Genomic DNA, 15,690 nt, shown 5'->3' with positions numbered 1-15,690 from the left:
TTAAACCATGTAAAAAAATTAAGTTTCAATTTAGTATTGTTGAAAACTCATCACATTCAACATTTAATCTCTCACTCACTCACTTAGATAGAGATGGGTTTTAAGGAAAATTATCATATAACTATAATCTGGTAAAAGCTGGTATCTCTGAGTATTTACAATGTCCCCTGCAACAGAAAAAACCCTCTCATTTGGGACTGAGGTTTCTGGGACAGAGATATGACTTGGCCCAGGTTGACAGCAGTGGGTAACGTTGTGCATTGTCTTTCCCCCACTTGAGAGAACAAACCATGAGTGAGATAGAGATCTCATGTCTGCATCAATCTGAACAGTGTGCTGTGTTTCTGCAGTCCCCATGACTGATTATTAGTCATATTCCCCAACTTGCAGGCACGTACACACACAGTGCTTAACCTGTGCAGTGCACATGCCCTTTTTAGCCTTGGATAGAAAGTTCCCTTCCAAAATGATCAAAAGTGCCCCTGCGACGCGACATACCCTCTGTCCCCGCTTTACAGTACGCGCGCGACAACACCGCTATTCAGAACGCGCGCGACAACACAGCTGATAAGAACTCGCGCGACAACACCACTATTCAGTACGCGCGCGGCGACAACACCCGCTTTAGGGTTTTCCAGCTCTTTTTGATCCCCGCTTCTAGCAGCACACTCCATTTCCGCATTACTGGATCTGTAGCGACAACAGACCGCAAGGGATTATGGCCAAGCCTGGGCTGATGGGAATTGTAGTTTCCGGTACCTCCCGTTCGCTTCATTCGCCTGAGCAAATTTTCTCAGAAGACCTATAGTTTTACAGAGTCATGCGACTACAATAATATCGAAAAAAAATAATATTGCGGTATGTTGGTATTTACAATACCGTTACATCCCTAATATATATATATATATACATGTAATTAGATCAAGTTCATGAGATTATGTGAAAGAGGATGCTGTGCCATTTAATGAGTTTGATTATTTATTAACCAAGCAAAACCAAGACTTTTTTTACAAACTGGCTGTTCTCTCAGAGCCAGTGTCAGTTTACAGTAGAGGGCCATTTTAGAACATATAGCACATATTGTTTAAGTATTTTCAAGATAAACAGAATGTATAAGTGCAATATATATTAAAAATATATATATATATATATATATTTGCACTCTTTCAACATAAAGGTTGAGCATTGCACAACAAGAATTGTGATTTAACTTTTCAACTATGAAAACAAGTTTTACAAAGATATATTTTGCCACTGAATATTCAAAACTTAAGGTGGTGAACTAGCAGTGTTATGCTGCTTTGAAACATCACTGTCACTGTAAACAACAGGCTAATAAAAATATAATTAAATAAAAATTAACAGGAGGAGGTGTTTAAAACCTTCGTTCTCTAGGCTGAATATCTTTACAGATGAACAATGCAATAGCATCCGTTATTGGCGTAGAGCGCACAAAACTGTTGCGCTTGGAAAAAACTTGCAATGCTTTTCTCACCACTTTTGGAGCTGGTAGCTACAGTTGAAGCAGTGCGAAAGCCGGGGATGCAGGAACACTGAAAGATGCTTCCACAACAACACCGTGGCGCCGCTTCAAGTGAGATTTCAGATTAGTCGTACAGCCCGTGTATTTTACAGATGTGCAGCACATTTTGCAAATTGCATTTGTCCAGTCAAGTCGTCCATCCTTAAATCCATAATGTTTCCATACTTTAGATTTTAAACCCAGTGGGGAATAAAATGTTTGTTTTGCTTCTCGCGCTTTCTGAGGTCGCACCACTCGCTTCATCCGCACACATGATACACTGAGTTGTAGTGTAAGTGTACACATCCGCAAATCCGTTGCTAAGGCATACTTTATGTAGGTCGATTAAATTATGCGCCAAAAACAGGTTGACAACACTTGTTAATAAATAAAAAATACATTCTATATTAAAAATATAAGTTGTATCTTGGAAAAACCGATGCATCTCGCAAAAACCGATGCATCTCGATTTGCTTCCAAAATTTCATTAGTCCTCTGCTGCTCTACCGATGCACTCGCATCGTGCACGCGCATGACCGCGTATCGATACATATCGGTTAATCTTCCCATCCCTAATATATATATATATATATATATATATATATATATATATATATATATATATATATATATATATATATATATATATATATATATAGTGGAGTTAGGATGATTAGGATGATTCTAACGGCCCATACATTTAGGGGGGCCCAAAAGACATTATAAAGGGCCCGCAGCATCCAAGCCACCCCCTCCCCCCACCACCCCCCAACACACACACACACACACACACACACACACACACTTTCATCTTGTATATGTATATATATATATATATATATATATATATATATATATATATATATATATACACACATACACACACACACACACACACACACACACATTTTGTCACCAAACATAATTAGGGATATTATGTTTCTCTTGATTTTTGTTTCATTCTGCCTAACATAATTTTGGGCATACTGTTTTTTTTAGACAATGATCCCAAATTAGTTTGTTAAATTAGCTCTAGTTTTGGCTTTGGTAATGACTAATTTGTATATGCACAAATGTATTACTGCATAGCACCCAATAGAAAATATAACTTTAAAAGAGAGATCTGTGCGGTGTGTACTCATTTATGCGATGTGTATCATATGTTCTTTTTCTTTCTTTCTCTCCCCCTTGTCTCATGCATCTGTTTGCTGTTAAGTCTGTACTATTTAAAAAAATAAAAAAAAATAATTTCAGACATATGTTTTTCTGTTTTCTTTTTTCCAGAGAGGTGTGATGAGGTGTTGGCTTCACCGCTTCCCTACAGCGCCTTCACCAGCTCCTCTGTGCTGGCAGCGGATTTTGGTGCCGGCTATGCAAAACTCAACAGGAGAGTAGGTGAGAACATGCTCACAATGGAGAACTAGAACTAAAGTACTTTGATTAGATTATGAGCACCAGGATTGCATTTATTTGATCAAATACAGGAGAAACAATTATACTGTGAAATACAATTACAGTTTGAGCTACCTTTTTTCCATTTAAATACATTAAAAAATCTCATTTGTTTCTGTGATGCAAGGCTGAGTTTTTAAAGAAACATTACAGAAATGTTTCTGATTATTATAATTGTTACAAATATTGTATATTCATGTTCATGCTTCATGTGTTTGCTTATACTGATGTTTTGTGGAAAAAAATATTTTTAAATATATTAAAATTTAAAATGTTAATTTTAGTGTTACATGTTGTCACAATCACCAGCGATCAAGCCTGTGCAGATCACTGAAGAACTACACATATGCCATTTTAATGAACCACAACTCCCATCATGCACCTCACACACACTAGTTTCTGATTCCCCTTGATACACACATGCAGCTGGAAGCTCATGATGGACTAATCAGATGAACCATAAAAACAGCACACACACCCTTGCTGAGTCTTGTGATCTGTAAGGGAGCATTACTGGAACATTTTTCCTTGTCATGCCATGTTTTTGACCTTTGCTTTGTTTTACTGTTTATGTTGTTTTGCCACCTGTCCCGACCATTCGCCTGTATTCTGACTTCGCTTTTGGATTATCTGCATGCTCCTATCTGTCCCTGTTTTGACCTTTGCCTGCTTGACGATCCTCCGTTGTACCTCGACCAGGGCTTAATTGTGCCGGAACATCCCGGATCCGGCACGTCTGAAATCGGATCTGGCACCTCATTTTTACCGACCCCCCTCCTCAACCGCCCTCCTCCCCCGTCCGCTGTTCACTTTCACTTTCTTCCGCGACTCCCCAACCCTCTTCACTCCACGACAACCCCCCTACTCTTCACTTTCGTCCTTCGTCCATGACACCCCTCCAACATCCACCCCCACCCCCAACAACACCCTTCCATCCTCGGGTAACATCCTGGATCCATTACCCCGATCTTTTCTGGGACCTCGTAATTCACAAATTAAGCACTGACCTAATTCAATACAGAAGACTCAGCAAAGTCTGTGCCTGTGTGTGTGTTGTTTTTATGCTCTATTTGATTATTTAATTTGTGTTGGGACAACATGAGGGAATTGTGTAGAACCCTGCATTTTTTACAGTGTAAGAGTAAGGTTGTGCATTCCATTATATTGTGGAAATACATTCTGTGAACATTGTAGTTCATCTCTGCATATGAAAATCAGCCTGTGTGTCAGTATCATGCTCTCTACTCGCTGCCTGACATTTAGACTGAGATATAAAGTCTGATTCACTGCAGATAAAGTATAAAGGATGCATCAGGATTTGCTTAGATTGCAGAATTGAGGAAAACATCTCTATGGGTCATAATGAATTTTAATGCATGCTGGCCAGCGTTGAGGAAATATGGTGCTAATGGTGCATTATGAAGCTGCGGTGTGCACTAAAGCATCGTAATTCAAACTTGGCATCTAGTGTTGTTTTCTTCCATTGTTCTTCCTCTTTGAAAGGCAATGGCGGATGGTCACCATCAGACTCGGACAGGTACCGGTGGCTACAGGTGGACCTCCGGGCCAGAAAACAGATCACAGCCATCGCAACGCAGGGCAGATACAGCAGCTCAGACTGGACCAAAAACTACAGGCTCCTGTACAGCGACACTGGAAGCAACTGGAAACCCTATCGGCAGGACAGCAACATATGGGTGAGTTTACAAGGAAAACTGTGGCTCAGGGAGTAAATGTTGTTTAGGCATTACTGAATTTGAAAGGGGCGAAGCAGTGGCGCAGTAGGTAGTGCTGTTGCCTCACAGCAAGAAGGTCGCTGGGTAGCTGGTTCGAGCCTTGGCTCAGTTGGCGTTTCTGTTTGGAGTTTGCATGTTCTCCCTGCGTTCGCGTGGGTTTCCTCCGGGTCCTGCGGTTTCCCCCACAGTCCAAAGACATGTGGTACAGGTGAATTGGGTAGGCTAAATGTCCGTAGTGTATGAGTGTGTATGAGTTTGTGTGAATGTGTGTGTGGATGTTTCCCAGAGATGGGTTGCGGCTGGAAGGGCATCCACTGCGTAAAAACTTGCTGGATAAGTTGGCGGTTCATTCCGCTGTGGCGACCCCGGATTAATAAAGGGACTAAGCCGAAAAGAAAATGAATGAATGAATGAATGAATCTGAAAGTAGCAGCTGCTGCTGTCTTACAAAAAACGCACATGACCTACAAAGTTTAGCTGAAAGTAATGACGTAATTTGGTAACTTTAATAAGTTTCTTACTTTTTTCTAAATAATTAGTTTTTTTTATAAAATATAATAAATCATATTATTGTATACTATTAATTAATTAATGATAATGATAATAATACTAATACTAATATTAATAATCAAAATAATAATACTAGTACTAATATAAATAATAATAATGATAATAATGGTGACGCAGTGGCGCAGTAGGTAGTGCTGTCACCTCACAGCAAGAAGGTCGCTGGTTCAAGCCTCGGTTGGGTCAGTTGGCGTTTCTTTGTGGAGTTTGCATATTCTCCCTGTATTCGCGTGGGTTTCCTCCGGGTGCTCCGGTTTCCCCCACAGTCCAAAGACATGCGGTACAGGTGAATTGTGTGAATGAGTGTGTATGGATGTTTCCCATAGATGGGTTACGGCTGGAAGGGCATCCGCTGCGTAAAAACATGTGCTGGATAAGTTGGCGGTTTATTCCGCTGTGGCGACCCTGGGTTAGTTTAGGGAATAAGTCGAAAAGAAAATGAATGAATGAATGAATAATAATAATAATAATAATAATAATAATAATAATAATAATACTCAAGTGAATAAGCGGCATACAAATTATAATATATAATATAATATTAAATAAATATATATAATATTAAATAAATAATATAAAATATAAATTGGACCGAATGCAACCAAAGCCATGCAAACAGTTGCTTCCTGATCAAATTTGAATGAATGATTCAATAAATCACTCACTAAGACAGGTACTTGTTGCCACTTAAATTAAAATAAATTTAAATAAAATAAATTTAAATAAAATAAAATATTGTTACATAAGTTAATAAGTTAGAAGGCTACTGAAAAATACTAAATTTGCCAAAACTGATATAAAAATAAACACTACTGTAAACCTAAGTAAAATTTTAATTAAAAATGAAAATATAAACAAAATGTAATTCAATATTATTTAATAAAATAAATACTATACTTGAAAATGCTTGAATTTATATTGAAACTTTGAACTTTTATTTAATTTTATGTTATATTTTTAGAGCTAGAGAGACCGAGAAACAACTGAGTTGTCATATGCTCTCCATTTAATCTCATTACTCTCTAGGAAAAGCTCATTCCTCACCACAAATTATTCCCTCCTTGCATAATTAAACTGAAATGCTCGATCACAGAGATTAAGATGCAAAGCCATTTCTCATGGAAATGCGTTAGAGTCTGTTTTATTGATCTGTGTACTCAGAAGCTGCAGTAATGAAGCATCTCACTCACAGCAGGAGGTTTTCCCTGTGTTTTTTACAAACTGCAAACTCTTCTTTCTGCCTCAGACATTTTCAGGTAACTGGAACTCAGAGCGAGCCGTGCGACATGAACTTCAGCACCCATTTGTGGCTCGATATGTGCGTTTCATCCCACTGGACTGGAGCGAGGAGGGCAGAACTGGCCTGAGGGTGGAAATCTATGGCTGTGCTTACTGTGAGTGTTGAAAAAATTAAACTTCATATGAATGCTAACTGAACCCGACCAAATGAAACAAGAGAACCAGACTACAAATTTAAACGCTTCAAGCTTTTGAGCTTTTTTACTGTAAGTAAAAACTAGCCTAGAGAGTTATCTGCTGTTACATATCAGCCTAGTGCGCCAGCTGATGTTAAAACAAGCCTAGAAAAGCATCTGCTGTTAAAAACTAGCTTATAGCATCATCTACTGTTAAAAACTAGCCTAGAGTGCTATCTGTTGTTAAACATTAGCCTACTAGGGTGCTATGTGTTGTTATAAACTAGTTTAGAGTGGTGTCTGTTGTTATAAATTATCCAAGTGCACCATCTGCTGTTAAAAACTAGCCTAGAGCACCATCTGCTGTTAAAAACTAGCCTAGAGCACCATCTGCTGTTAAAAACTAGCCTAGAGCACCATCTGCTGTTAAAAACTAGCCTAGAGCACCATCTGCTGTTAAAAATGAGCTTAGAGCACCATCTGCTGTTAAAAACTTGCGTAGAGCACCCTTTTCTTTTAAAAAATAGCTTAATGTACCATCTACTGTTAAAAAAAACTAGCTTAAAGCACTTTTAGACGTTAGCCTACTAGAGTGACATGTTTTGTTATGAACTAGCTTAGAGCGGCTTCTGCTGTTACAAATTAGCTTAGGGTGTTGTTATAAACTATCCAAGTGCACCATCAGCGGTTAATAACTAGCCTAGAACGTTGTCTGCTGTTAAAAACTAGCTTAGAGCGGCTTCTGCTGGTTTAAACTAGCTTAGAGCGCCATCTGCTGCTAAAAACTAGCCTACAGCCCCATCTACTGTTAGACAATAGTCTACTAGAGCACTAATGCTGTGTTCACACCAGACGCGGAACGCGCGGATAAATCGCGCTATTCGCACGTAAATAGCCGCATGAACATTTGAGTTTACTCGCTTCATACGCGCGTCAAACCCCGCTTCATTCGCTTGTTAAATTCACATCAGAACAGACGCGGATTCGCGTGATGGGCAGGGCTTCTGTCTGCCCGAAGACTCTAGCTTCATAGCTAAATGGCTAACATGGATTTCATGAAGAAAATAACAGTGTTTATGTGCTTATGAAAACTAAAAAACAGCGTTGATACGTTTAGGGTCGTGTCTGAGTCCACTACATTCTTTCAGAGGTGCATCCAGCTCTGTGAGCTCATAAACTCCTCCAGAAACTTTTCAGCGGTGCTTCTGACTGAGCCAAGCCGAGTTTGATGATTGTTGTCGGTGAAGGCTGGAGGATTTCCCTCGGAACACCGACAACAGGTTCTACGTCACAATCACACCCCCACAAGAGCAAGCTTCTGATTTGTTAACGCGGCGCGAATGTCCGCTGAAGTTTAGATTTTCGAAATCGAGAAATTTGCGCGAAACGCTCGTTAAGCGCGTCAAACGCGCAAAACGCTCAATTGCGTGTTGCGTCTGGTGTGAACGCAGCATTAGGGCTCTAATTTGACGATCTATACGCGAAGCACAGGGCGCAAACGCATTAAGGGCATGTCAGAATCCACTTTTGCCAATATAAGGATGGAAAAATCCGCTTTGCGCCGTGGATCTGGATCCATTAGCCTATAAATAATTAATTTTGTTTGTTAAGCGCAAAGATTTGTTTCAAAACTATTTCTAAATTCAGTTCTAATTTCCAGCAAACGAATAAATGAAAAATATTTATAAAAAATAAATGAAAAAAAGTGTGCTCAAAAAACTGAGTATATCCAAACACACATGCTGTGCCCCATATGGTCTAAAACCCGACAGGTGAGCAAATCTAAGCTTGTTTTTAATAAAACAAATATAAATATGCATATAATAAAAAATACTGCTAATAATAAGAACATTAATATTATACAAAAGCAAATTGTCACAAATTAATTGAAAAAGCCCCTGAGATGAAGAAGGCATAAAGGCAGTGGTTTTTATATTTATGTAGGCTAGAAAATAATATGTTTTGTAATATTTTAATCCTTTATATATATTCTTATTATATCCTATATATATATATATATATATATATATATATATATATATATATATATATATATATATATATATATATATTTATATATATATATATATATATATATATATATATATATATATATATATATATATATATATATCCTTAATATTTAAATTCTTTTTCATATGTAAAGATATTTGCGTATTGCTCTACATATTGTGTGTATTAAGCAGTGTGTAAGCGAGGCGCACAACTAACGCGCTCTGCGCTGGACTTTAGACCGGCTTTGTTCTGGTCTATTGAACAATCTATTATAGTTTCTCAAAATAGCAACACGCCATCAATGTGCCTCAACACGCCTTCCTTTTTTTCCTTTCCTTTACGCCTGTGAGCGCACATATGAGCGCCAATGCATTTGCTATTGTTGCTTGCTAGTTTCAGCTTGGCGCAAGAGTCGTTTTGACGTTTTGCACCACGCTGAAACTAGCAAACAACAATTGCGTCGCGCCTTGCACCACATTGTGCCGGGTGTATGATAGGGCCCAATGTGTTGTTTTAAAGTAGCTTAGAGTGGCATCTGCTATTATAAACTAGCTGAGAGTGGCGGTTGTTGTCATAACCTAGCCTAGAGCGACATGATGAGGATGGCAAAATGTTGAAATTCTCAAAATTTTTGCAAAATCTATTTCTGTAGCTTTTTTTTTTTTTGCCACTGCTCAATTTATTTTTGCTGGTATTTGTCTATACTTCACAACTCAAATTCAGAATTTTCATGGATTTAGTACTGGTATTGTAAAAAAAGAACAAGACTCAAACCAAGTTAACCTAGTTAACTTATATAATATACATTTTCAGAACATTATGAAAGTAAGAATAAAACTAAAATAATAGTGGCATTCACTATGAACAAAATATGTTATTAAAGCCTAAACAAATTTATTTAAAGCAAAGCTGAAACTAGTCACTTGTGAACAGTGTTAGGCACTCACAAAACTTAAGGTGCTTCATTAGATTAGGAATACTTGTCACCAATGCAGAGAGACTCTATTTTTCCTGGGTATATATTGCACGATACATTAACATTCTTGCCTCTTACCTCATGAAGGGAAAAGTCGTGCTTATATTTTCAATTTACAAACATTACCTTTAAACTTGTTGGATTTACCATCGTTCTGACTCATGGTCATTGGTGTTTGCCACTGACTGTGCATGTGTGAACACCCGCCTACTCTACCTCTGATTGGCAAACGATGGAAATGTACTCTATCTAAGCCAATCATCACATTCTCAGTTACACCACATTCATAGACACACCAATCATCATCACTGGTTGGTAATGTGTCCTGCCCGAACCCCAAACACACACACACCCACCCCAGAGAAAGATCCTATGTCAGGGGTGTACAAACTCGGTCCTGGAGGGCTGGTGTCCTGCAGATTTTAGCTCCAACTTGCCTCAACACACCTGAATGGATGAGTCTAGAAAGCCTAGTAAGAGCTTGATTAGTTAGCCCAGGTGTGTCTGATTGGGGTTGGAACTAAAATTTGTTGGACACCGGCCCTCCAGGACCTTCAGTGTTCTCAATTATAGTAATGAGCATTTTATTCTCAGTAGCGGTAATGCCGTTGTAATAGAGGAAACGGTAATTCAATTGATTATGTGCTACTGAAAAATGTATCGCCGTTTATTTATAGCGCCATTATTCCCATCACTGCTTGTGAATAACAAAAACATGCATGTCCACACAATTTTTGCCTAATTGGTATTAATTGTATTAAATAAGTTGCAATATAAGTTGCTAAATTTGCCCTCTGTTGTGTAAAATATGGTATATTGTTGTCAGTTCCTCTATAATTCCATCACACTTCAGGATTACGCTCCATTCACACGTGGGCTTCATCGTCAACGCTTGACTGAAGGCGTGTCTGAAGTTGGGGCTGAAGCGATCATCATAGAGGCGTCAGCCAATGAAATTCAGTCAACAATAGGCCACTGTCTAGCTGGTTTATTTGCATATAGCGATCTAATTGGCTGACGCTTCTGTTGAAAAGTTGAGCTAGTCCCAACTTCTGCAGCGAGCAACGCCTCTGAAGCGGCGCCGACGGACCCACAATGCAGTTCGGCAACGCCTGACGTCACCCATTCAAAGTGAATGGGAAGCGTTGACGCTGATGCCCTGTGTGAATGGGGCTCTAGGCTCTTCTGCAGTGTTGTGTTTGACCTCTTTGGGCTATGGTTGAATTCCCAATGTGGAAATATGCATAATTCAAGAAATGCTTATTTAAAGATCAAAAATAATTCAGCATTATAATTTAAAATATGGTTTCTTTAAAAGCCAATATGTTCAGTTTCACCTCAGTTGCATCACAAAGTTGTTTTGAGCGTAGATCTGGGAAAGACTTCATTAGATTGACCCATATTCCCGCTTTCAGGGGCAGATGTGATCAGCTTCGATGGCCAGGGAGTGATTTCCTATCGCTTCAGACAGAAGAAGATGAAGATCTTGAAGGATGTGATATCGCTGAAGTTTAAGACCTCTAAAGGTGACGGCGTCCTGCTGCATGGGGAGGGACAACAGGGAGATTATATCACGCTAGAGCTACGGCGAGCCAAACTACAGCTGCAGATCAACCTGGGTAAAGTTTTTCATTTTAAAATAATTTATATATACATGTGAAGTCTGAATTATTCGTCCTTCTGTTTTTTTTTTCTCCTTTTTAAATATTTCCCAAATGATGTTTAACAGAGAAGGAATTTTTCACGGTGTTTCTTATGATGTTTTTTCTTCTGGAGAAAGTCTTATTTGTTTTATTTCGGCTAGAATAAAAGCAGTTTTTAATTTTTTAAAATCATTTTAAGGTCAATATTATTAGCCCTATTAAGCAATATTTTGTTTTGATTGTCTACAGAACAAACCATCATTATACAATGACTTGCCTTATTAACCTAACTTACCTAGTAGGTTAACCTACTTAGGTAAATATTATTAGTATACTTTTAAATACATGAATAGTACCTTATGGTGCGAAAAGTGCAATGGGATCATGTCTTAGGTCTCATTTTATATCTTGTTATAGTGGTAGTCAAAAAACTGGTTGAACATGAATTAATGGTGGGCTACACGTGATTATCTTAACACTGGATAATGAAACATAGGCTCATTCTGAAAAATCACGAATTATAAAGCCAGAAGTACGTATGGCTGCATTTTATCTTTAAAATGAACACTACGGGGCGGTATGAAGTCGTTCCTTTTCGCGCTTACAGTACCAGCTGATTGATTACCTCAATATGGATGCTTCCTGCTGTAACCAGTTTGTCTAGTTAGCTCGCCATGTACGTCAGTGGACTTGAGACGCAGAGTGGAGTTGACTGGTGAAGAATGAGCTACTTTATAGAAAAATTTACTTTAGTTAACAGAGCAAGAAATTTTTCACAGTATTTGCTGTAATATTTTTTCTTCTGCAGAAAGTCTTATTTGTTTTATTTTAGCTAGAATTAAAACAGTTAAATTTTTTTATTATTTTAAAGTCAATATTATTAAGCAATATTTTTTGACTGTCTAAAGAACAAACCACCGTTATACAATGACTTGCCTAATTACTCTAACTTGCCTAATTAACATAATTAACCTAGTTAAGCCTTTAAATGTCACTTAAGCTGAATACTAGTATATCCTGAAAAAATATCTAGTCAAATATTATGTACTGTCATCATAGCAAAGATAAAATAAATCAGTTATTAGATGAAAACCATTATGTTTAGAAATGTGTTGAAAAAATCTTCTCTCGGTTAAACAGAAATTGGGAAAAAAATAAATAGGGGGTCTGACTCACTTCATGAGTTCAGTCATCAATTTAAAAAAGCTGTTCAATTTAAAATGGTGTTAGCCAAAAAAAATATTTTTATGGAAAAAGGCATCAAAACCCGTTTTTAAATCCTGGCTTTCAGAATTCTCTTCCACTTTACATTTTTAGAGACTAAGACACAGTCTTTTTGATAACATTGCCGGCTTTGAAGCCACCTGGAAACCCTTTTTTTAATTATCTGCATGATCACCATATTGTCTAGGCACACTAGCCTAGATATGTATGTGTAACATTGTTGACTGATGTATAATATTGGCGGAACTGATGTAATAATGGTTTTAAAATATTTTTTTTTTCCTTATGTCCTTTTTTTTTAGCTTTTTCTGTTTTGTCTTTATAACTGTTGCCTTTTGTATTGCTCTGTGTTGCTTTAAGAAAATAAAACTATAATATTCAACACACACACACACACACACACACACACACACACACACACACACACACACACACACACACACACACACACACACACACATATATATATATATACATACATATATACACACACACACACACACACACACATATATATATATATACATACATATATATATATATATATATATATATATATATATATATATATATATATAAATACAGGGGGGCTAACAATTTAGGAGGGCTAATAATTCTGACTTCAACGGTAATAATGTAATAATAAGATTTTTTAAGATTCAGGACTCCTTTAAATATATGTATATTTATACTCAGATGCATTAAATTGATCAGAAGTGACAGTAAAGACAAAAATTGCTGTTCAAATGCTGGAACGTTCTATTAATCAAGAATAGAAAAAAATATCATGGTCTCCACTAACGTATGACCTGTTTGATTGATCTGACCCGTTTCACTAATGGCGTTTGATGCTTGTGTCTATTTCAGGCAGTAATCAGTACGGCTCCATTCAGGGTCACACATCAGCGTCGAGTGGGAGTCTGCTGGATGACGACCAGTGGCACTCGGTTCTGATCGAGCGCTACAGACGCAGCATCAACTTCACACTCGACCAGCACAAACAGAGCTTCCGCACTAACGGAGAGTTTGACCACCTGGACCTGGATTATGAAGTAAATGACAGATTTATAGCTATTGATAGGATTATTTATAATTCAAGGAGACCTATTATGCAAAAATCACTTTTATACGGGGTTTAAACAGTTGTGGGGCAACAGTGTGAGAGTATAACCAGCTTCTAATGGTAAAAATTAATTAGTTCTGTTTTTATGATCACACTTGATGAAAACGGTCTGCAGAAACACTTTGATTGACATTCTACCATTGTACATGTCATCAGAGGGGGAAAGCCCCACCCATTAGTGACAATCTCTTCCTTATTAGCATAGGACGTTAGTCTTGTTTTTGAATCTGCCGCTATGCTAACACATAGGCATTTGTAGCTCCACCCACTTTTTAAAAATGGCACAATTTAGATCAAAGATCCTTTCATAGGCAGAAAAACTATCTGTGGGCTATTTTGAGGGGCATCAGAGACTTATTTTACCTCTTGTAAAAAGAGACATAATAGGTCCCCTTTAAATAAGGTTTGGGGGTTCAAGATTTATATTCTCAAAGAAATAGTCTTGCTGTATTATTTCATTTTGGGCAACAATATATGAGATGCAAGCTGCTCTTTTTCCTGGGGGGGGGGGGGGGGGGTTGTTAAGATTTATATTGAGAAGATTTATATTCTCAAATAAATATTTGTGCTGTATTATTTAATTTTGGGCAAAAAATAATAACTTTTTAATACAAAACTAAAAAGTGTTGTGAATGTATGTCTTGTTATATAGTACAGATTTTAAACAAATATTAAAGATAAATTTTGCAGCACTGGAAAAGCAAAATACAACTATTTCAGTCTAGTTTTCTGTAAAAAAAATTTAAAGTAAATAAATAAAACATTTTATTCAATCAGAAAAAAAGTTCAGGCTTTAAACTTTAAAGCAAGAACAAAATATGGCAATTGGTTTTCTAAACAATATAAAAGAATTGTTTTATTTTTATTAACTTATCAGCAGATTTAACTTTGATTAATTGTTTCTTTATTTTTATATTATGTATTTTTTAACATGACTTCTTATCTTATGTCTTTTAGCTTCTTAAGTAATTGTATCTTGATTTAAGGATTTGAGAAAATTGCATGTGTATACTGTATTTGTGCATTAGCTCTTAAAGCGACAGTAACCTAATAATGTCTTGAGTGAACATAAACAATTTAAACTGTAGACTTATAATCAAATAGATTACTAAAATATGACTAAAACACATAAGAAACACTGATGCAATGTTAGGATTATAGCATAAACTGTAATAATATCACAGAATAGACAACAGCACCATTAAGTATTTGCATATTATATAATAATCACTCAGTTTCTCTCTCACGTTTCATTTCTGCCTCTCCACTGATTTCTTTTATCTCTGCCATGATGACAGTACATCATATTAAACTAGATATTTTTTCAAGATACTAGTATTCAGATTAAAGTGACATTTAAGAACTTAACTAGGTTAATTAGGTAAGTTGGCACAATTAGGCAAGTCATTGTATGACGGTGGTTTGTTCTGTAGACAATCTAAAAATATATTGTTTAAGGGGGCTAATAATATTGACCTTAAAAGGATTTTTTTATTAAATTAATTTTATTTATTATTAATTTGGGAAATATTTAAAAAAGAAAATACACAGGAGGGCGAATAATCCTGACTTCAACTGTATATGATTTCATGCACCGGGTGGCGTTTATTTAAAAAGAGAGAGTGCATGGATAAGATTAATGTTACCCTGTCAGCATTTATGGATGGTAAATGTTTCCATCACTTTCACTTTATCTCGGCGTCTATTCCCAGATTACATTTGGAGGGATGCCAGTGTCGGCCAAGCCCAGCTCAGGAGGCCGAGAAAACTACATCGGCTGCATGGAGGCCATTCATTACAACGGGGACAACATCACTAACCTCGCACGCAGGAGAAAAGTAGACACCTCCAGCTTCGTACGTGCCAAATTTACAAGTCTATTTTTATCACTGCTGAGCTCTCCAGTGCCTTGTGGAGATTATTCAGTCGCTGTATTGAGGACTGCTGTGGTTGGGTATTAAGTTAGTCTAAAACTGTGATCCTCAACCTTTTAATTACAAGACCTATTATTATTAT

The 15,690-nt window shown here is 37.1% G+C and overlaps 1 protein-coding gene across 2 annotated transcripts in view; it reads left to right on the top strand.

The window, feature by feature from the left end:
• cntnap2b (contactin associated protein 2b) overlaps positions 1 to 15,690 on the top strand; it is a 103,346-nt gene that overhangs the window by 27,876 nt on the left and 59,780 nt on the right. For both annotated transcript variants that reach the window (XR_015477855.1, NM_001302242.1), the window contains 6 exon segments: positions 2,807 to 2,917; positions 4,478 to 4,671; positions 6,524 to 6,671; positions 11,100 to 11,303; positions 13,419 to 13,603; positions 15,387 to 15,530. Coding sequence is in view for 1 of the 2 variants with exons in the window: in NM_001302242.1 (NP_001289171.1) it covers positions 2,807 to 2,917; positions 4,478 to 4,671; positions 6,524 to 6,671; positions 11,100 to 11,303; positions 13,419 to 13,603; positions 15,387 to 15,530 (986 nt within the window). In the remaining variant the exon portion in view is untranslated.

The sequence above is a fragment of the Danio rerio genome, chromosome 2 (assembly GCF_052040795.2).
Source record: "Danio rerio strain M-AB ecotype USA chromosome 2, GRCz13ab, whole genome shotgun sequence".
NCBI classification, from domain to species: Eukaryota; Metazoa; Chordata; class Actinopteri; order Cypriniformes; family Danionidae; genus Danio; species Danio rerio.
This window is presented reverse-complemented; position numbering and strand designations above follow the sequence as displayed.